The sequence below is a fragment of the Cygnus atratus genome, chromosome 2 (genome assembly GCF_013377495.2).
Source record: "Cygnus atratus isolate AKBS03 ecotype Queensland, Australia chromosome 2, CAtr_DNAZoo_HiC_assembly, whole genome shotgun sequence".
Classification (NCBI taxonomy): domain Eukaryota; kingdom Metazoa; phylum Chordata; class Aves; order Anseriformes; family Anatidae; genus Cygnus; species Cygnus atratus.
Window position 1 is genome coordinate 111,475,702 of NC_066363.1, and position 22,796 is coordinate 111,498,497.

Consider the following 22,796-nt stretch of genomic DNA (forward strand, 5'->3'; position numbering starts at 1 on the left):
TAGTAACTTCTAATATTTCCATACTATTAATTTCTCTGCACTGCTGTTCATACTGCATTCAAATGACTGCAAGGATCACCTTCTCTTTGGTCGCAGAGATTAGAAAAACAGCAAGTGATGTGAACTGCTGTTGGCACCTGGTGCATTTTTTCAATAAGCAGTTCTCATTTTGTATTTCATCATTGAAGTAATACATCTTTATTATTTTTATTCTTAACATGGAACAGATCCAAGCAGTGTTTGATGTTTTATCACTATTTTCTTTTTGAAGCAAGAGTTTGCTAGGACAAACTAATCCGTAGGGCAAAATTCAACAAGCCAGTTTGTTTTCAGTTTGTCTTCAGCTAGATATTCTGATCAGCCCTCTCTTTGTCCACATTAGCAATAAAACCCTCTGCGATCGTCAGCACAGCATGTTCTAGCAGGTTTCTATGTGCATGATGTTCGGCACTTGGCCAGATTTACTCATTTCATCATTTCTTGGCTGATGTTGTTTGTGCACAAGCTGTAATAATAGTTTTATTTAATTGGTACTTCATGGCAACAGCTGAAATGTGTCTGGTGTTAGCTTGAGTTATACAACAGCAGAACCGCACATTTATTTCATCCAGAATAATTTCCTTCGTTCTCTTACAAATATATTCTTTGTGACTTGTCTTCTTTTTGGCATCAGTGTTCACCACCAATCTTGTTTAACTTTCCGATGATTTAATGTGTAAGTGCCAAAGGAAATGGCACAGCTGGGCATTTTGTTCCAGGCTGTTTCATGCTGCTGTTAAATTTCAGGTCCAATTTTATCACTGCAGCCTCTCGTAGTTGCAAGCTGTTGTTTACTCTGGGCAGCAGCAGCCTATGCTGAGTGCGTCCTTTTAATTCAGTGTAGATGATGTCCACAACCGTTCTCATTTTCAACAGGAGCTGGCAGCACTGGGAGTTTTGCAGTAGCCAATAGGACCAGATCTGTAAAAGAGATATGGACACCAAGGCAGGGAGATTCCTGTCCTATATAAAGACATTTTTAGGAGCCAGTTCCAATCCTGCCTCCTAGAAATTAGGATCCTGGGTTGAAATCCTACATACATCTGGAAAGTGTCAAGCTTCTTGTAATGGGGTTTGTAAAACAAACAAATTAAACAGTGCACTGGACCGGCAGTTGCTTGTGCTAGCTTGTTGGAAAGTCTGAGGGCAATGTTTGTTGTACATCACCTGTAACTACGGCCCAGGCACCGTGCCTTGGGTGATACACAGTGCCTCCTTCCATGCATACAATCTGGGTTTCTCTAAAGCCTGATTAATCCCTTAATCAAACAAGCTGGAACAGGTGTAAAGGAAGGTCATAAATGTCTCTCAGTACCTAGTGGGTGAGACATCCTTGTGTGAATTAGAATCTGTGGTTTGAACGTGGATGCTACAGTAGATAGGTGTTTTAAATCTATGTCCTGGGTAAAATGGTTTAACTAGAAGGCAACATAGTCTTGGCTCCAATCACAGTGTTGTTATTCTAGGCAAATTCTAGGAATACATTAATCACACTTTGAGGTATGAGAGCCTCCTGCTGCTATACAAGTAGCATATATTTGGGGTTACAGTTAATTTCTTTTGATGGATGAAAAAAGCATTCATCTCATCAAGGTATAGGTGAGAGCTGAATTTTTTAGCATACTCAAGCCTCCCAGATGTTCTCGTTCATTCACAGTGGACATGGATTTATGAAAGGACAGTACAGTGTTTTAATAGCTGCCAGCTAAGACAAGTGAAGATAAAAATGCAGTAGTAGCATTTCCATGAGAAATCTTTGGTTACTGATGATTGTCTTCTAATTTCAGAATGTTTTAACAATGAACCAAAAGATGTGGATCCCCATGAAGATTGTGACTGTAAGTAACTGTGATGTTTTTACTCTGTTGGGCAGCTGAACTCCACCACAGTCATGCTCTCACTCTCCCTCCCCAAAGGAAAAGGGGGTGAAATACGATGGAAAGGTCTCAGGGGTTGAGATAAGAACAGGGAGATCACTCACCAGTTAACGTCATGGGCAAAACAGACTCAGCATAGGGAGATTAATATAATTTATTGCTTACAACTAGCAGACTAGAACAGTGAGAAACTAAAAGCAAACTAAAAACACCTTCTCCCCCATCCCCATCTCTCTTCTTTTACCGCCTCCCTGCAAGAGGCGCAGGGGAACAGGGAAGAGGGCCTGCAGTCAGTCCCTAAAGCTTCATCTCCACCGCTCCAGTCATTCTGCCCCTGCTCCAGTGTGGGGGTCCCTCCCATGGGAGGCCATCCTTCCTGAACTGCTCCTGCGTGGGCTCCTCTCCACGGGCTGCAGCTCTGGCCCGGGGCCTGCTCCTGCGGGGGCTCTCCATGGGCCGCAGCCTCCCCCAGGCCACATCTCCCTGCTCCAGCGGGGGCTCCTCCACGGGGGGGCTGCAGCGTGGAGATCTGCTCCATGTGGGACCCATGGGCTGCAGGGGGACAGCCTGCTCCACCAGGGGCCTCTCCACAGGCCGCAGGGGAACTTCTGCTCTGGGCCCTGGAGCACCTCCTGCACTGACCTTGGGCTCTGCAGGGCTGCTTCTCACTCCTGTCTCCCAGCTGCTATTGCACAGCAGTTTTTTCCCTTTTTTAAATCCGAGAGGCCCAACCAGCATCTCTCACTGGCTTGGCTCTGGCCAGTGGCAGGTCCCTTTTGGAGCCGTCTGGAGCTGGCTCTGATCTGACACGGGGCAGCTTCTGGGCTCTGCTCACAGAGGCCACTCCTGCAGCCCTACTCTGCTACCGAGCCCTTGCCACATAAACTGAATACAGTAGCAAAACAGAACTAAACTTAGATTGCTGCCCGCAGGCTTTGGCTATATACAGGTAGCTCATTTAAGAGCAACAGAGTTTAAAAAGGAATAGTGGTGTCCTGTAATGAATCTCTTAAAAGCAAAGAATCAACCGAACACTTGGCAAAAATGACAGGAGGTCAACTAGCCAGATGCAGATGGGGCATTCTCCTCTTTTCTGGGTTTGATCACTTTTCTTAATACTGTGGGTTTTGTTGTTGTCTTTGTTCTTTATGGAAGCACCAGGTGACAAGCATCAAAGAATTTCCATTGCATCTCATTTATTAACGTGCTCAGTGAAATGTTCTATTCACTACTATCAATAATATGTATTGTTTCCCTTTCCTCATTGTCCCTTTAGCATGCGATAGCTGTGTAATTACATTGCTGAAGGATTTGAGCACAATAGGTGATGAACTTCAGCTGATTAAGTCTCAGCTGCAGAATGTCCGTGCGGATACCAACACGCTGGAGCAAATGAGACGTTTGGAAATGCGCATTAAAGACTTAAAGGTACTGTAAAGTAAACAGAAAAGTTGATCTCAGATTAAGCAGATAAGAGCTGAACCTAGAAATTTATCCAATCTTTTTATCAATTTGCAAGGAAACATGCATGAACTTTTAATGTCAAATACTGAATCCTGACAGCACTGAAATACTGAATCCACAGCACCTTTTGGAAGAAAGTTATCGGTTCCATGTAGTGCTGTGAAAGAGAATCAGTATCGCTGTTGTTTGTCTGTTTTTTTTTTTTTTTTTCCTGAGGCTTGCTCACCATGAAAAGCTCATCCTTGAGGTTAAAAATTTCAAATTAACAATACCAAAATTATTCTAAAGGAATTTTCTTCAGTTGGAATAGCAGTTGCAGTGCTCACAGAAACAAAAGCCCAGCTTTTGGGCAGCAATTGGCCAGCTTTCGTATCAGTAAGGCTGCCTTTATTTACCTCCACAAAGATCTGGCACATTGAATCTTTACTCATTATCTCCTGTGTCTGGGTGATTTATTGGATATATTTTTTTTGTTTGCTTTTTTTCAGGTCTTATTGAACAATTACCGTTCTGTCGTTCGTAATCAGGGTTCAAAGGCAGATGAATTGGAGAAAGAATTCAGTAAGCTAAATCACGACATCAGTGCTCTCCAGGAAAAGGTGACTTACCAAATTAATTTAAAAGTACACATCTCTTGACTAAATATTATTTGTTTGCTGTATCTAGGCATTTTTACTCTAATTACTTTTTTCCCTTGCTAGGCTGAAGTGAACTATAAAGCAGCTGAGATGCTCTTTAATAATTTTGGCCAAACTCATCAGAAAGGAAAGGATTTGGTTTCAAGAATACAAATAGTTGTCAATAATATACAAGGTAAAAATAGTTTCTAGCTCCATAATATGTTTTATGAATCTGTTCAGTTTATTTGCAATATTCTTAATTAAGCATGAGAGATTCTTTTTAGAAAGCAGCTTCATAAAATCAGAAGTTAAGACATAGCTGTCTTAACTTCTGTGGAATTCATTCTTCCTATCAGGAATCTAATACATAATGCTAACTTAGGAGCGTACCTTGTCTTTAGAGTGAATAGGTACAGAAAAGCTTTACCAGAGGGAAATTTAGAGCACTTAATTAACTGTTCTGACTTCAGCCTGACTTCAAACTCAGTTGCTATCATAGGGATTTTTAAATTAGAAGCTTAAAATAATTGTTGTGAGTTTGGTCATTTGGGACAAATTTCATTCCTAATGTCATCTTGCTAACTTTGGGCATGTGACATGGGATATCTTTTAGCTTAATACAATCAGTGCTAAATGGATCTACTTCATTAAAGAATTCGGGAATAGGCATGCTTTTTCAGAAGAGACTAGACCTGTCATTTGAATCTTTTGCATACATTTAAGTGCATCCTCTGTTTGAATTTGACAATACTTTTTTTTTTTTTTTTCAGTCCTTTTGGAACAAATAGCTGGTACAAATGCAGAAGGTAACAATTTGCCCTTGGGTGATGCTGCCAAAGAACTGGCTGAAGCTCAACAAATGATGACAGAGATGCGAAACCGCAACTTTAGCCAACTGCAAGCAGATGCAGTGAAGGAGAGAAAGGAAGCTCAGCTGTGTAAGGGCTTGTTCTCTCAGCTTCTTACTTTCTAGAAAGATTGATCTTAAATCTGTAGCATTATTGATTGTTTGGGATGAAGAGTAGGATTTTGCAGTATATCGCTGGGATTTGTAGCAGCTGTTAGTCAAAATCAGAGTGGTAGTTCTGGGGGGGATTTAAAGGTGTTTTTACTGTGTTACGAAGAAATTCAGTTAAGCTGGGGCAAAGCCTTCTTTAATAGCCAGGTGAATCTCAGTAAAATAAAGATGTAGCCAATCATGCATACTTAGTGCTTCTATTTATTATAATACATAGGCTACGATATGTGCAGCTATTTTAGAGAAATTACACTCGTAATTTAATAACAGATTTTAAGAATCTGTTGGTGTAGCACGTGGGTCAGACCATATGAGAATAGTGCTAGTTTTCTGTTCTTTTATGTACTAGGTGCACTCCGTTTTATGTTTTCTTTGTATTTGGCTGACACATTCATAAACCTTGTATTAATGACCGCAAGGATAGCAAGGTCACAAGTTTATCTCCTTAACAATGTGGTTGAGAAGTGTGAAAGACCATATGAGTGATACTAATTTCCCCTAACTTTGGACTTTGATACCTTCCTTTCAGTAACTCTTCAGTATCCTATCATGTAGGCAGTGAAATGGACATTCGTAAAAGTGTGATACATTTCACCTTTTTATGTTACTACCTTCTGTGAAATGAAATGTGTCTGTAACTCTGCTGATTATAGAGGAAGATTTGATGACTAGCTTAGATGTAGATGTCTGCATTGTAGATGAAATTGGTGATGAGATCATGTTAGTTTCATATTGAAAAATAAAACAATTCAGTATTTGCAGAAGATCATCTTCATCCTTATTTAATTTCGAAATAGTCAAGTACATCTTTATCTGTGCTCTGTGTCTGCAGCAATAAATTTGTGAGCAGATTTGATCCAATGAGATGCTGAATAGCATCTTTGCTATAGTAATTCATACAACCACAGCTTTCTAATCCTAAATGTCAGGATGTTTTGAAGGAGGTTTGGTCCTGTTGCTGCCTTCTTTGAACAAAACTTTTCTTTCTGGTCCTGATAATGCAGTACTGGAGCGTGTCAAGAATGAACTACAAAAGTACCACCAAGAAAATCATGGGCTTGTTAAAATTGTGAGGGATTCATTGAATGAATTTGAATCCAAACTCACTGACCTTCGTGAAGCTCTGAATGAGGCGACAGCACAAACCAAACAAGCTGAAAACTTGAACAGTGAAAATGGAGTTCTATTGGAAGATATTAAGGTAATGTTGGGGTTCGGGAGAAGAAAGTTAAATCTCAGGAGATAAGAAGTGCTTTCGCTTGCTGCTTTTGACCTTGCAAAGCCAAGTAGCACTTAACTAAGTCTCTTAGACTTTCTTCAAGTTCTCTTTCTATCTTATGATGTATGTATGTAGGGTCTGGTATAAATGTAGTCTACTCCCACTTGTGACCTTTTCATGTGACAAGAACAGAGTGAAAAGGACATATCTCTGATGAGAAGGCAGAAAGAATCTCTACATGGCCGTTTTCTTTAGCTACCACTAGTCTTTTTGTTACCTATTCTAGATTAAATCCCTGGTTCTGATACTTCCCATAGTAAGTTCCTTAAAGTAATTCACTCTAACAACCATGAAAGATCAGAGAAATAACACGTGCAATACTGTTAAATTATTTGGGATTATGTCTACAGAACTGCTTTTGAGGTCTGATGAAAAAGGTGACAAGAAACAGCTGTTATCCCTGAACTCTGCTTCATTTTTCAAGCTCCCTTTCTAGTGAGATCTACAGAAGAAGGGATGTTGTAAAGCTTTTATTTCTGCCTTTGGGAGAACAGAAAAGATCAGAGTAGTCATCTGGGAGCTGTTTTCAAAGTTTCCAAGTTTGTGAGAAGAAACCCTTAGATGGTCTGCCCTGTCAGGTCATCTAATTGACCCATACTACTTTCATTTTGTCTGAGTACTAAGAACTGAACTACTGTAGCCTCCTACTTGGCTGTCTTGATGAGCTGTGCTATACTAGTGCAAACTGCTGAGTTTTCTCACTGTTCTAATCAGTAGGATAGCATTTAGATCCTAAACGTTACAGGCACCTAATTAACACAGCAATGGTACCTTTGGTAATTCCTACTGCACTTTAGATTAGGTAAATATGATTCTTCTTGCTTCTTATTTTTAAACCAATCACACATTACTCATCTTTTATTTTTCCTCAGAAACGGATTGAGGAGACAAATGAACAACAGAACAGTGTCTTGGATATTTTGAGCTCTGCCCGATCTTCCTTGACTCAAGCTAACAGTATGCTGGGATTATTGCAGAAAAGCAAAGAGGTATAGTTAACCTGTTTAGGTTACGATTGAAAAAAAAAAAAAAAAGATACTTTGCTGTCATTGTTATGGTAGCATAGCTCAGTGGCTAGGATGTGAGGCTTAGCTGAGCTTCACAAAAAAGGAAGGATCTCAGCCCATCGTGGGTCCAAGAGGAGCCTGCCTGGACAAGTTTCTGGAAAAGCACCTCATTGAGGGTTGTTACATATCTGAGGAACTCTCAATTGCAGGTATCTGAAGCTTGGGACAATATCTGTGAGAAATGCTGTGACTGTGCTACTCTTGTATTTCTTTCTAGGCAATTACTTTTCTCCCCTGTCAGAGAAAGAATAGTTGGCTAGAGACACCTTTGTTTGGACTTAGTATGGCAGTTTTTGTGCTTCTGTATCCATTATGTAAAAACAGAGTGTGACGGCTAACAATTGTTTCCAACAAACTCTGAAGTTGGAAAGGGTTATTTTTCCCCTTGGTTTCCTCAGGTGTGAGGTATATGTAACACTGAAGATGACAAGGACAAAATCAAACATGCATGAATACATATAAAATTTTTCTCTATGAACCCGTAGGAGTATGAAACCCTGGCTGCTCAGCTTGATGGAGCAAGGAAGGATATGAATGAAAAGCTGACAAATCACTCCTTATCAGCAAGCAAAGAACCTTTGGTGGTGAGAGCTGAGGAACATGCCAAATCTTTACAAGACTTGGCAAAACAACTGGAAGAGTACGTTACTGTTTCTGTAAATGAGTACTTTTTATACATAATGTCCACAGTTGCAAAGATCTGTCTGTCCTCTTACTTCTATGACCATTTGTAAAATTAGAAAAAAAAATCACTTTTTCTGCTTCTTCATGATGTACAGATGTTGTCTTCTCTTTTTTTTCCCCCAAGCCAGGTCTTCCTGTATTTTTCCTGATTTTTTTTTTTCTCCAGCCCTGGGATCACCCAGTATTATATTACTGTACTAGCATTTTGTTAACTTTTTATAATCAAGAGAGAGAGTCCTCATGTAGAGAGCAGGTAGATGTTTAGAGTATATTTTTGTAGTGTTTTTTCCAGTATTCATACTCAGTGATACCTTTTGATGTCAAAGTTAAATTCCAAAATACTTAATGCGGCTGGAAACTTCTTGGTAAAAAACACTTTCGTTAATTTTCTATTAATTTTCAGTTTATCTTTTTCAGTTAAGAAGACAGTGTTGTCACAAACAGAAGGCAGCTAATATTGGGCAGTTGCATAGCTCACAGGGCGTGGGTATAAGAGATTTTGTCTATTTCTGATTCCAGAGCTACTGCACCAGTTCTTGGGCAAAAGCGGAAGTGGTCTTGTATTTGCTCCATCATGTATGCCATCTACCACTTCTGCAGAACACTGGAGCAGGCATAGGTTATCTGGAACTGCAGTTCTCTGAATTCCTCTGAACTAAACTATATTTGGGGGGCTGTGGTGGAGGTGGATTATTGGCCTTGCGCCTTGGGGAATTCTTGCTATCTGAATCAGTTATAGACTGCTTGGAGGTCCACAGTTGTATTTTTCCTGGTACCTGAACTCATCCCAATTTCTGACGAATATTTCTTATTGATCATCCTCTATTTTGAAATCAAAGTAAAAAAAAAAAAATTCTATATAGGCATTAATTAGAAAAAAAGGAGTTCAGGTCTATTCAGAATGCTTCTAATAGTCCACAGTCTTTGCAGAATGCTGCATTTTTCACCCTGTTTCCTACAGAATAAAGAACAACGCCAGGAAGGATGAGTTGGTAGGCTGTGCTGTGGAAGCTTCTACTGCCTATGACAATATTATTAATGCCATCAAAGCAGCAGAAGAAGCAGCCAATAAAGCTGGGACCGCAGCTGACTCAGCTTTGTCAGTAAGTACCCATACGCAGCCAAATAATGGTACAGCTAGGTATATATGTTTTTACTATCAGAGAGGCACCAGAATCAAAAAGCTTTGTGTCTTGGCATGTGGTATTTGTCTGTGGCCTTTGTATAAAGAAGCTGCTATTCTTCTTGTTCATGTGTTAGTCTTATTTCAGCACTAAACAGGCTGGTTACTGCCTTTCTGATGAGGCTGTCCATCTGAATGCTTCTTGTTCATTTCAGCGCAAAATGAAGAGATATGCATGAGGCATCACCGGGGGTGATTTCAGCTATTCTTTTACTTTCTACTAGTAATGCCCATGAGCTCTTCAGCAGAGCAGCATCTAAGAGCTATGTGCTAGTAATTTCTGCCTAATGTCCAAAAACATATCAAAAGTTTGCTAAAGGCCAAGACTGCATCACACTTTAATCTTAATAATTGTTGTTTAAGTGTTGCGTTTTGCATGAAGTCTTGCCCTAGCTGACTTTTAAACTGGATTGGGCTATCCCTTTTACTCTTTAAATTTTAGTGTTAAATCAATCTTAAAGTAATGTTAAAGCAATCTTACAATACTATGCTTCTATTACCAGACTGTGAAGAGAGAAGACCTGTCAGGAAAAGCTGCAAAGTTAAAAGCTGAGAGCAGTGCACTGTTGAATCAAGCACAGGAGACTGAAGGGAAATTAAAAGGTACCGAGAAAGAAAGTGATTGTAGAAGCTTTCATTGAACCACAAGTCTTCACAGTTCAGCAAAGCTCTTTAGCACATATTTAGTAGGGAGAGGTTAGTTCCATTACCATGGGACATCTTGTGATGGTTATTTTCAATAGGAAAAAGGTGAGAGAGTGGATTTCTTGCCTCTGCTGTACACCTGTCCAACAAATCTTTATCCTTGCACTTGTTTTACAGTTCATTCAAACCTCATCAGTAGCATGAGCACTGTAACAGTGCAGACTAGTGCTGCCACACCACCCATCCAACAGATCGGTGGTATTTCTGTATAAAATTCATAGAGGATATTCACTGTTTTGCAGCTATTGGTCCAACCCTTGAAGACATGAAGCAAAGACTTGGTGTTGCTGACGGAAAGAAGAATACACTACAAATTGATCTCATCGCTCTTCAGAATGATCTCAATGGGATAAACAGAGGTCAGTTACTTGCTCATCGCTTCTGTTTTGCTTCTTTCCCCTGTTACTATAAGAATCTGCACATGCGTTTGTGTGCGTTTCAGATGACATCGGCAACATCATCACTAGTGCAAAGGACATGGTAAAAAGTGCCAAGGATGTCACAACTAATGTACTGAGTGAACTGCTCCCAATTAAAACAGATGTGGAAAAAATCAAGACTACCTATGGAAGCACACAGAGTGCTGGCTTCAATAAAGCTCTGACAGAGGCAAACAATTCAGGTAAGTGTTCTGTTTTCTATTGCAGGTGCTTGCTCTTCAATACCTGCCAAGTCACTGCTAGGTGAATGTGGTCATTTTGCAGAAGGAATTTTATTCATCTAGAAGCTAGGCATCTAGATGCCTAAGCTAGTATTCTGAGCTCTTTTTATTGCCAGTTGAAAGGGACAGGAACTGCAGAAAGTGATTCAGGCTATCCTGTAGTATGTGTGAAAAAATACCGTGACTGAGGAAAGAAGACTTGAAGGACAGTAATTACTGGTGTGCACCAGTGGTCAATACTGGTTCCGATGCTGTTTAACATCTTCATTAATGATCTAGATGATGGGATAGAATGTGCCCTCAGCAATTTTGCTGACGACACAAAACTGGGCAGAGTGGCTGTTATGCCAGAAGGATTGTCCTGCCATCCAGAGGGATGACAACAGTCTGGAGAAATGGGCTGACAGGAACTTCATGAAGTTTGACAAGGGGAAGTGCAAAGTCCTGCACCGGGGGAGGATCAACCCCAAGCACCAGGACATGCTGGGGGCCACCCAGCTGGAATGCAGCTCTGCAGAAAAGGACCTGGGGTCCTGGTGGATGCCAAGTTGAGCATGAGCCAGCAGCATGCCTGTGCAGCAAAGAAGGCTAGTGGGCTAGTGGTAACCTGGGCTGCATTAGGCAGAGCATTGCCAGCAGGAGGGAGGTGGTGATCCTTCCCCTCTGCTCAGCCCTGGTGAGGCCACCCCTGGAGTGCTGGGTCCAGTTCTGGGCTCCTTGTTGCAAGAGAGACCTGGACATACTGGAGAGAGTCCAGTGAAGGGCCATGAAAATGATAATGGGTCTGGAGCATATCTCCTATGCGGAAGGGCTGAGAGAGCTGGGACTGTTCAGTCTGGAGAACAGAAAGCCGGGGGCGGGGGGTGCGTCATCAATATCTATAAATACCTGTAGGGAGGGTGCCAAGAAGATGGAGCCAAGCTCTTTTCAGTGGTGCCTGGTGCACAGTGCTAGAAGAGGCAGTGGGCACAAACTGAAATACAGGAGGTTCAGTCTGAACATCAGTAAACACTTCTTTACTCTGCTTTTTAATATAAGTTGGGATTCTCATAGTATCTTCTTTACTCTTGAAATAAACCTGGTCAAACACTGCAAGGCTCACTATTGAATTCTGAGGACTATCAACACTCACACAAGAATGTAAGATACATCTCAGTAGGTCAAGCCAACAGTCTGTCTACTCCAGTATTCACTCTCTAACAGTGGCAGCAGGAGATGCTATTCAGGGAACACACATAAGCCTGACCCTTTTCTTCTGTCTGTTATTCTTTTCCTCTCCTAGCATCCACAGTCACTGGATAATAAGGCTAGAGGGCACATCCTTGTCTGTTCTATTTAGTGGTTTTTGGTTTTTTTTGGTGTTGGCATTTGTTTGGTTTGGTTAGATTTTTTATTTTTATTTTTTGGTAGACCTGAATTTATTTAATATGTTTTTGGAAATACTGATTCTGTCCGCTTCCACAAATACCCTTGGTCACAAATTCTCTGAGTACATAACCTCTGTATAAACTGCTGGCTTCCGTTCCCTCATATAGTGGACTAATGAAAACAGTTCTGTCATCACACTACTGCTTTTTCGATAATGGTGTAGTCATATCTCATACATCTGCATGTTTTTCTCCCCCATTCTACCTTCAATAATGTTTTTTTTTTTCGTTACAGTTAAAAAATTGACAAACCAGCTTCCAGATCTGTTCAGCAAGATTGAGAGCATCAACCAACAGCTAATGCCAATAAGCAACATCTCTGAGAACGTCAACCGCATAAGAGAACTGATTCAGCAGGCAAGAGATGCTGCAAATAAGGTCTGTCCTGAACAATCATACTTGACCGTAGTGATTTGGACACACAGCAGTGTTTCTGTTCCTCTTTCTCTTTATAAATAATTGTGTTAAAATATGAAAGACCAGATATAAATTTAATTCAAAAGCACCACCCAGCACTTAAAGTAACTGTGATTATGGGAAGCATAATTCATACATAAGAACGGGTGGATACAGTAGCATCCAGCTCCATCCTTCTCCTGTAGTGCTTTTTTCCAGGTCACCTTTCACATCTTATTTGTTCAATAGCCTTTACACTTCCAAGTAACATTGTGGTGACTTTGGCGGTAGAGGCAGAGTCAGTTCTGCAGCTTAGAGGCAGGGATCTCCACTCAGTGGAACACTGGCACTTCAAAAAAAAAAAAAAAAAAAAAATTGTGCAGCCCTGGGCTTTTGTGTCTCCATCAGCTACTAACATCTTATTAGAATGCTCTTTCTCCATTTAAGCAACTGCTGTAGTTGTAGTAGTAGTATCAAGGGGATAATATGGTCTCGGTTGGCAGTAGATGCATCCCTGAGGTGATCCCAACTAGCATACAGTCCTTACAATGAATAAGAAGAATGTGTGACCATGATGTAAATAGCAGGAATAGGATATGCCTTTATTATTAGTAGAGGTGCATTATAATTTCCAACAGTCAAGTCCAGCTAACTGAAGCATCAAGATATATATGTAGACATCTGAATAATTCATAAGCCTGCTCTTTACAGCTGCAGAGCACATCCTTCCTATTACATGTAGTGAAGGTAACAATTACTTGAAAGAGGCGAAGTAAAGTTTGATTAATTAATGTCTGGAATAAGAAAGTGCTGTGTTAAGTCATAAGCGTTGACAATACAGAATACAGTATCATGCATTCTGTTTCCTAGTTATATTGTTTGGTAGGATCACAGTCCACATCTGCAGTAACTGATGGCTGCAACATGACCAGGTTGTGTGTTTAATTTCTAAGAAATCTACTAGACAATGAAACAAGTAGTAGCAACAAACACTTTTTAAGTGGTGAATTTTGTTTTTCTTAATAGGTTGCTATTCCTATGAGGTTCAATGGCAGCTCCGGTGTAGAGGTTCGACCTCCAAGCAACCTTGAAGATTTGAAAGCCTATACTTCACTTTCTTTCTTCCTCCAAAGACCTCAGAAAAGATCAGACATCCCTCAGAGGGCATCAAATAAGTTTGTCCTGTACCTGGGTAATAAAGATGTAGGTATATTTTGAGATTTAATCTGATTTTTAGAACTGGTGACATGCTTTGAGAAACAGATGGGAGAGGATTTATTTTGACTGAAGTTTATAGCTACTGATAGCCCCCTTTTTTTTTTTTTTTTAATTGCCATTATGTGATGGAATAAGTGTTTTGTGAAGTATAGACTGACTGCTTTGCCCTTTGATATTTTGCTGTTTTGCTCCTTTAGAATTTATTTCTGAGTCATGGATATCATCATACAGTCCTGTCAAAACTGTCAGTTTCTGCAGCAGTCAGCACAAACTTGGCCATACTCCTGCTTCAGATCTTTGACTCTTATCATAATATTAGTAACTGTGAGTTTCTCTGTTAGTTTAAAAAGTGATTGATTCAGCCATTAATTTCTTTCTCTTCTGAATATGCAGAGTAATACAGAGCTGCTTCTGCGTTCATGCTTGCTCAAGCACCATCATTTAAAAATTTTCCTGCATGAGATTCCTAACTACGTATTTTTGAGTCTTGTTATCTGACAGCAGCTGTATCTGTAGCGGGTCCCATGCGTACATAGAAAGCTGTTTTAAAGTAGTTATGCTAAACTGGCTTTCACCTTTTTATCCCCTGAATGCCTGGCCAGGATACCTGTTGACAGCTTCCAGTCACCTCGGTATGAACTGAATATTGACTGAGTGTTGTTCCTAACATCTTTTCTACTTCACAAGTGTTGTGTCTAAATTTTTAGTAAATGCATCATGGCTTTAGCTGGAAGATATTACAACACTGGAAAGTATTTTAACTATTAATGTTATAAACATAAAAAGTCATGCGTGACTCTTCAGTTAATTTATAACTATACTTACTGAATCAGTGCAACATATATGACTACAATTAGAATAGAATAGAATAGAAGGGACCTACAAAGGTCACCAAGTCTACCTGCCTGACCGCTTGAGGGCTAAACAAAAGTTAAAATGTATTATTAAGGGCATTATCCAAATGCCTCTTGAACACCGACAGGCACAGAGCATCAATCACCTTTCTAGGAAGCCTGTTCCAGTGTTTGAGCATCCTCACAGTAAAGAAATTTTTCCTGAAGTCTGGTGTGAACCTTCCCTAGCACAGCTTGGTGGACTCCCACATGTCCTATCATTGGTTACCAGTGAGAAGAGATCAGCACGTCTTTGTCCATTTCCCCTCCTTGGGAAGTTGTAGAGAGTGATGAGGTCACCTGCTAGCCTCTTTTTCTCCAAACTATTTATTATTCCCAGAAACAGAACTGATAAACTTAATAACAATTCTCATCACTAGGTAGGTGAATGGCTTGTGACTCATTCACGGTATGATGACGTCCCTGAGGAAGTGCGGCTGTATTGTACCTTCATTAACATTAATCGTTTATTTATGCTTTGCTGTTCTTAGGCTTCCAAGGACTATATTGGTATGGCTGTAAAAAATGGTCACCTTACTTGTGTCTATAACCTGGGAGACTATGAAGCAGAAATAGCTGTGCAGCCATTGGTGATTGAAAGCAACACTGAGGAAGCCATCATGGATCAAGTTAAGCTTGAAAGGTATAAGACCCACAGCACACAACAATCTTTTCCCAGATCTGCAAAGATTATCTTTTATTAGTGTGATATGATATTTTGTCTGTCTGTTATGGTTTCAGGATCTACCAGTACGTAAAGCTGAATTACATCAAAGCAGCAACATCAACTTCTCCAGAGTTTGAAAGTCCTTTGACTATGAGCAGTGAAGGCATAGACACTCTCCTAGATCTTGATCCCAGCAGTGTTGTCTTTTATGTCGGAGGATACCCACCAGATTTTAGGGTACAAAGAGTCACTTATTCTTTTAAAGAGATTTCCATATTAATCATTCTGTTGTCCTTACAAATAAAAGTTGGAAATAATAGTCTTTCTAAGGCTGTATAAAAGTTTAACCATGCTAGCAGGAATAAACTGAACGCAAGGAAATGCTTCTTCCTACAGAAGCTGCCTGGCTTGCAGTATGCTAGAGCTCAAAGCAGAGAATGATGGTTTTTTTCATCTGTCAAGGATGCCATGAAATCTGTCTAACCCTGCTAAGTACTATTCCCAATCCACCTGTATGATTCTGCTTTAAATTGTGCTTCATTACTCCTGGGGTGTTATTAGGTGGCTTAGATATTATATCCAAAGATGTAATAATTCTTTGACATTAGAATATCACATTCTGCATTTTACTGATATTTGGAATAGATCCTAGCCGTTACATGTCAATGTAAAATTTTGTCAGCTGGTGTTGACAGGATGTTTTTTAATGACACTATTTTGCAGCCTCCACGTAGTCTGGACTATCCTCATTATGAAGGCTGCATTGAATTAGACAACCTAAATGAAAATATTATCAGCCTTTACAACTTTAAGAGGACATTTAATCTCAATACCACTGAAGTGCAACCCTGCAGAAGGTATGATATAGACTCAGAGTGATTCATGGTTCTGTGATTTTATCGTTACATTTTTTTTGCCTCTTCACAAGAAGAATAAGCTCTGTAGCTAAACCAATGATTTTTTTTTTCTTCTAAATCTTGGTCACTAATACACATTCTAGAGAAAATTGTCAGTGTTGGCGTAATTGACATCTGTAGCAATCTCAGTCCACTGGCCAACAATTTAAATGTTACAAGGTCTTACAGGGTCTTGCACCTGGGTTGGGGCAATTCCAAGCACAAATACAGGCGGGGTGGAGAATGGATTGAGAGCAGTTCTAGGGAGAAGGACTTGGGGGTGTTGGTTGACAAGAAGCTCACCATGAGCCAGCAATGTGTGCTTGCAGCCCAGGAAGCCAACCGTATCCTGGGCTGCATCAAAAGAAACATTGCCAGCAGGTTGAGGAAAGTGATTCTCCTCCTCTGCTCTGCTCTTCTGAGACCCTACCTGGAGCACTGCATTCAGCTCTGGGGTCCCCAGTTCAAGAAAGACATAAACCTATTAGAACAAGTCCAGAGAAAGGCCACGAGGATGATCAAAGGGCTGGAGCACCTCTCCTATGAAGACAGGCTGAGGGAGTTGGGGTGGTTCTGTCTGGAGAAGAGAAAGCTCCAGGGACACCTGACAGTGGTCTTCCAGTACTAATAGAAGGCCTACGGGAAAGCTGGGGAGGGACTCTTTGTCAGGGAGTGTAATGATAGACAAGAAGGAATGGCTTTAAATTAAAGGAGGGTAGATTTAGATTAGACATTAGGAAGTACCTTTACTCCGAGGGTGGTGAGGCACTGGCACAGGCTGCCCAGAGAAGCTGTGGATGCCCCATCCCTGGAGGTGTTCAAGGCCAGGCTGGATGGGGCTTTGGGCCACCTGGGCTGGTGGGAGGTGTCCCTGCCTATGGCAGGGGGGTTGGAATTAGGTGAGCTTTAAGGTCCTTTCCTACCCAAATCATTCTATGATTAATACCCAGACACAATCATTGGGCTAATGAATACATCTCCTCTATAGGAGAAATATTAAATTAAGTGCAGAAAATCAACCACTAATTATTTAAAATCAGTCTTTTCCTCTCTGGAGACCATATACAAAACCAATAGAAGCCAGTGAAAGGTTTATTTTTTACTTGGGTTAGATCAGAATTTGACACTGTCAGTGGCCCTGTACTAAACACCTTAACTTAATCTTTCTTAAAACATGAATGATAGTAAGTCCATATGGTAGTAGTTTTTATTCTCGTATATTCATACCTGTGACATTGAATTATTACAGATACAAAGAAGAGTCTGACCAAAACTACTTTGAAGGCACTGGTTATGCCAGTGTCACATACAAAGAAACAAATGCAAACGTGTCAATACGTTACGAGCAGACAATTCAGACTACTTCAGATGAAGGCATAATATTTTTTGCAGCAAATGAGGTAATTCTTGGAATGCTTCTGCCTGTTTAAGGGTCCCAGAAATTTTTTAAGAACTTCAGTCACTCGAAAACATATTAGATTTAGTAATAACTGCAGTGAAATTTCTTAAAACTGTTGTTTTTGTCCATATAGCAGATGAGTAGATTCATCTGTGTGTTTAATGGCTGCTGAATACTCACTCTGACTGAAAATCGTTACGTAGTTCCTCCGTTAGTCAATGCAAAGGATTTGGGGTTGCGGGGTGCAGGGAGAGTGTCATTTGAATCAAACCAGTTTTGAAGTACTGAAATCCTCCAAAAGCGGAAGTGCATTTTTCTCAAATCTAGAGTAAGCCAGAATTTAGAAAGTGACATAGTGACTTACACCATGGTGACTTAAACCTGTAAAAGCTGCTCAGAACAGCAGTGATACTGCTTATCTATTAATATTATAAGAATATTTGAGATCACTATGACATTGTCTTGTAATTTCTCAGTGCTGTAAAGAGTCAGTAAACATCTTGAAATGAGAATAAGTCCTTCAGAGATTTGAGGAATATATCTTGAGCTGATACTAGGTCTGTTTATAAGAGCTTTTAATTACAGTTATTCTTATAAGTTTTAGTCTGCTTTGTTTTATCTTTTTCCTTGGCATAATACTGGAACAACTAGATAGGTTGATTAAAATAATTCACGTGACACTGAAATATATATGAAATGTTGGTCAATTTGTGTGTTTTTTATTCTTACCACAGGATCAGTTCATCAGTGTGCTCATTAAAGATGGCCATCTAGTTTTTAGATACAAAATTGACTCTGAGCCTCCAAAACAAATAGAACGCAATGCAACTTTAAATGATGGAACATATAAACAAGTAAGTCATTTTAAATAATTAAGTGATCATTATTTGTAGAAATACACGTTAGCTGAAACTAAACGTCCTGCTAGCTTCTAACTAAACATCTACTTAGTAGTCATCCAGATGTCATTAAAACCTTTGATATTGATTCATTCTCCCTTTTCCCCTCCCTGAATTTCCGTTTAAATAGTGTAGGTAGCAGTGACTGCTGGAAAAAGTCCTTATGCTGTACTGGGTCAAGTCACCTCCAGTCAGCTGACTGACCTAGTCTTTGTAGGAGGCAGCAGCTCCTGAATCTTCAACTGCAAATAGAAGGCAATGTTTGAATGTTAGGTGAAGTGTATTTCTAGGACAATCTTCCTAAGAAAAATAAAACCTCACCTTGTATTTGAATAGCAAAGCATTTTCCTTAGGCATTGGCTTTGGCTAAGTGCCTAAATTTTTAAAGTACCTTTGAACTACTACTGTTACTATGAATTTAAAGCACTAGTACACAGGAGGAGGAAAAACAATTCTGTGTCCTGCTCTCTCAGTGTAATCTGCTAAATCTTGCTCTGAGTGTAATGTGCTTAATAATTTTTGTTTCTATTAAGCAAAGTAATTCTCATTATTCACATATTTCAGATTAGCATGTTGCTTGTCCGAAGCAAGAATATGGTTTACATCAGCTATGATATTAAAGCCAACATAAAAACCTTCAGTTTCACTAAGTACTATCTAGGCGGAATTCCATCTTCTCTGCGGAAACAGTGAGTAGCTATAAAAAAGACTGTAGTATAATAGGCTTTGTGTGGTAACCCCATCTAAATTCTTTCCTTAGGCAATTTCTTTCACTCTGTATTGTGTATCTTACACGATATGCAAAGAGACAGTGTATAATATATGATTGTAATCTGTGATTTTTGGCTAATGGTGGGTTCTTCATTTGAGTGTGCCCTTAAGAACAGGTTTGATCAGCATGAAGTATGTTTGTTCAATAAAGGTTGCTCTTGTGGTTGTTTTTTTTTCTATTTATTATATTGTCAACATTTACTGGCTATTATAGTGGTGTGTGCTTTGAAATATCAGACCACCAAACTCTTTTTCCTTCCATTCCCTGAAACCAGATTTAATATAACCACACCTCCATTCCGGGGCTGCATGAAGAATGTGAAAAACCCTAAGACTGCATCTTTTGTTTTTGATGAGACTGTTGGTGTCAGCAAGAAATGTTCAGATGACTGGAAGGTAACTAAGAGTGGTATTTTAAAACGTTTGCTAGAGTTCATAGATTCTATTTTGTCTGTAAAACCTGGATGTTACATTTTTCTTAGGTCAAAAATTAGGTTTGGTTACATGTGATGATAATGAAAGAAGCTGAGTTTAGTATGAAGATGAAAGAAAGGAGGCTCCACCCCTACTGCGATAATTTGCTCCAGCACATAGTCCACCCTCTTAATTAACACAGGGTACAATTAAGAATTCATATTTACCATGTAGATTTGTTGACTTCCAGTTGCTGTTGTTAATTAGGCCAGAATATTTAATACTACTCAGGATCTTTATTCTTGTCGAGGTGCTTATGCTTCATGATTAAATCACCTCTCAACTGTTTCTCAAAGTGAAAACTTTCAAAACCATCCTGCAAACAGTAGAGACGAACAATGCGTTATGCTCAGCAGGCCTCATCTCCCTGTAGAGCTTCTCGCATCAGAGTTAGTTAATGCTAATGAAACCAATTCAGTCAGTCTGTTCTGTACTGAAATTTTGTACGTGCAGTTTTCCCTATGTTTGGTTTGGACTGGAGTTGGTCACAATTACGTTGAGCAGGGCAGTTATTGGTCCATACTGTCATTTCTTCAAATTAGAAGGAAAATCACTGAAAGTATTATCATCTCTTTCAGCTCATCAGATCTGCATCTTTCTCCAAGAAGGGCACGCTGAGCCTGAGCGCGGAGGGTTTCCCATTTCCCCAAGATTTCCAAGTTGGCTTTGGCTTTCGCACAATGGCATCGACTGGAACACTCTTAAATTACAATCTAAGGGTATGAAACATGTTCAACTTACAATATGTAATTGTTTTTATTTCTTGATTAGAATGTTTGTCTGTGACTTTGTCAGTTTGGCATCACAAACAAGTCTCACATAGATGCCTGTATTTTAAGGCAAGAAACAGCTACTATAACCATCTTTAGAGCATGCCATCTTGCATGTCATAGGCCAGAGAAACTCATCCTGGCATTTCTTCACTCAGCCAACAATTAGTTTCGTGAGAAACTGATCTTTAACCTTGAGCATTCTGCAGAGTAGCTTATGCACCACACCACCACCGTCCCAGTAAGATAACTGTTGCCTAATACAGTTGTCTGGGGAAAATTTCTGAGGAAAAACGGGCCCTCTAGATGACAGATAAATGCAGTTGTAGTCTCAGAAAATTTCCACAAGAGACCACAGGGAACTATATTAATGGCAATAACACAGGGAGAACTAAAGGCACCTGCATTAAGGCTCATATTGTGCAATTCTTTTTTAGCCTGATATTCTTACCGTCTTTCTGAGTCCTGGCTTTGTATTTGCAAAGATGGGAGAGAAGGAGCTCTCTCTAAACAAGACATATGAAGATGGGTTAATGCATTATGTGACAGTAATAAGAAGAGCCAACAGGTGAGTTCAGTCTTTCATCTGATTCTTTTATGTTGTGCTTGGCAAAAGCTTAAAAATTTGTGTAACTTGTTCTTTGGGTACGCAGATATCCTCTGTGCTAGCAGAGGATACTGAAATAATAAAGTAAAAGGAGATTTTTGGTCTATGGGAAATGTATGTCAGTACCTGTAATGTTTCAGCTGTACATCACTATGCATATCTCACACACTGTGTGAGTTTTGTCTATTTGTCACGCTGTGGGTATGGAGTTCTTCCCCTTCCCATAGCCTTTATGTATGTCACTAAGTTATAAATCTATCTAAGATAAGTGGTTAAGGATTCAGAGAAGAAGCTAATATCGCATCTGTTTTTTTCAATAGTGATCTGTTATGTAGATATCAGAAAGAACAATTTACCAGAAAACTCCTAAATCCTATTGATTTCTGGGCAACACATAAAATGAAATAAATGCTAATTAAAGAGGAAAGTTTTTTGAATGATTGTCTATAACTCTGGGTAATTATAACTTTTAATCTTATCTGTACTAACTGTTGCTAATGTGTTAAGTGCACTATGTTGACACAACAGATGCAATCCTGTCCCATAGCTGTCAATAACATATTTTTATGAATTTCAATTGGATCGGGATTTCACTGTAGAACTGAATAGCTAGAGGCAACACTTACTCAATACCTACCACTGAAAAGCAGAGTTAATTTCACAGAAGTGGAATTCAGTATAAGCACATACCTAAAAAATGCTAAGAGTAAGCTAACGAAGCTGTAGTGTAATTACAAGCTAATGAAAAAACACAGCTGTCAAATGTTTCTTTTTTTAATAATATATTTCATTCAAATTCATAAATGTATTTCTTTAGATTTCATGCTCATTTTTCTCACCTTGTTTCAGAGTAAGTCTACTGGTTGATGATAAGCCTGCATCAATATTAGTTGACTCTTCAAGATCACAGATATCAATGCAGCCTATAATATTTGGTGGAGATGATTTTGAAGGATGCATCTCAAACATCTTTATAAAAAGGTATTTGGCCTAGAAGGATTTTAGTTTCATGCATTTTAGCTTGTTATCCTTCTTTAATCACATTAAAAATGATTTTTCCTTAATTGCTTTTTTTTCTACGTGTAAAACCTTCATGAATGCATAACTTTCCTGCTCCAAAATATTCTTTTATCCAGACGGATTACATATGGTATCAAGTTGCAATTAAATCTGTTGTTCAGATGTAATGGAATTTTAGTCTGAATCATACCCATTTAGTAGTCTCTTAATCAAAGAATAAACTCGACATAGTGAATTGGAAGTGTCCCAACAAGGCATCCAAAAAAATCTGCTAGATTGTATCTTTATAGCTTAAACAGGGTGCCTGGTAGTGAAGTGAGCAAAGCTTGCTGGCAGAACCAAACCAGTTACACAAGCAAATGAGAGTATGTGTATAAAAATCAGATGTCTGATTTATGTTTCTCTTTTTCACTTGTGTTTTTCAGTATTAGAGATACCTTACAGGCAAAATTTAGGAGAGAAATGTGATGTAAAAATGTTCTTTAAGAAAAGCATTCCTTCAGTCACAAGTGATCTACCACTGTGGCTTTGTTTTAGCTAAGTTTTGATTAATATTTATACAAGTATAGAGTTTACAGGAAAAAAAAGGCATATTTTGATTATATATTCTTTTAAAATAGTGTAAGACAATGAAGTAACCTGCATATTAACCTCCCCATCAGAAGCCAAATCTGGAGAATTGCTTTTATTACAACATGGATGGAGAGTTGATATTGTAGCTAGTTAAGTGAATGGAGAACTAGACTAAAACTGAAGTTCAAT

The 22,796-nt window shown here is 39.3% G+C and overlaps 1 protein-coding gene across 5 annotated transcripts in view; it reads left to right on the top strand.

Moving 5' to 3' along the window:
• The window catches only part of LAMA3 (laminin subunit alpha 3), a 114,623-nt gene that overhangs the window by 84,818 nt on the left and 7,009 nt on the right, over positions 1-22,796 (top strand). For all 5 annotated transcript variants that reach the window (XM_035564064.2, XM_035564065.2, XM_035564066.2 and 2 more), the window contains 24 exons: positions 1,827-1,877; positions 3,193-3,344; positions 3,869-3,979; positions 4,082-4,193; positions 4,771-4,938; positions 6,023-6,219; positions 7,170-7,286; positions 7,850-8,004; positions 9,010-9,151; positions 9,735-9,834; positions 10,179-10,295; positions 10,379-10,558; positions 12,260-12,402; positions 13,447-13,623; positions 15,023-15,174; positions 15,273-15,435; positions 15,922-16,055; positions 17,344-17,494; positions 18,228-18,347; positions 18,957-19,081; positions 19,439-19,559; positions 20,216-20,356; positions 20,845-20,975; positions 21,864-21,995. In XM_035564064.2, the coding sequence (XP_035419957.1) occupies positions 1,827-1,877; positions 3,193-3,344; positions 3,869-3,979; positions 4,082-4,193; positions 4,771-4,938; positions 6,023-6,219; positions 7,170-7,286; positions 7,850-8,004; positions 9,010-9,151; positions 9,735-9,834; positions 10,179-10,295; positions 10,379-10,558; positions 12,260-12,402; positions 13,447-13,623; positions 15,023-15,174; positions 15,273-15,435; positions 15,922-16,055; positions 17,344-17,494; positions 18,228-18,347; positions 18,957-19,081; positions 19,439-19,559; positions 20,216-20,356; positions 20,845-20,975; positions 21,864-21,995 (3,292 nt within the window). The remainder of the gene's footprint in view (positions 1-1,826; positions 1,878-3,192; positions 3,345-3,868; positions 3,980-4,081; positions 4,194-4,770; positions 4,939-6,022; positions 6,220-7,169; positions 7,287-7,849; positions 8,005-9,009; positions 9,152-9,734; positions 9,835-10,178; positions 10,296-10,378; positions 10,559-12,259; positions 12,403-13,446; positions 13,624-15,022; positions 15,175-15,272; positions 15,436-15,921; positions 16,056-17,343; positions 17,495-18,227; positions 18,348-18,956; positions 19,082-19,438; positions 19,560-20,215; positions 20,357-20,844; positions 20,976-21,863; positions 21,996-22,796) is intronic.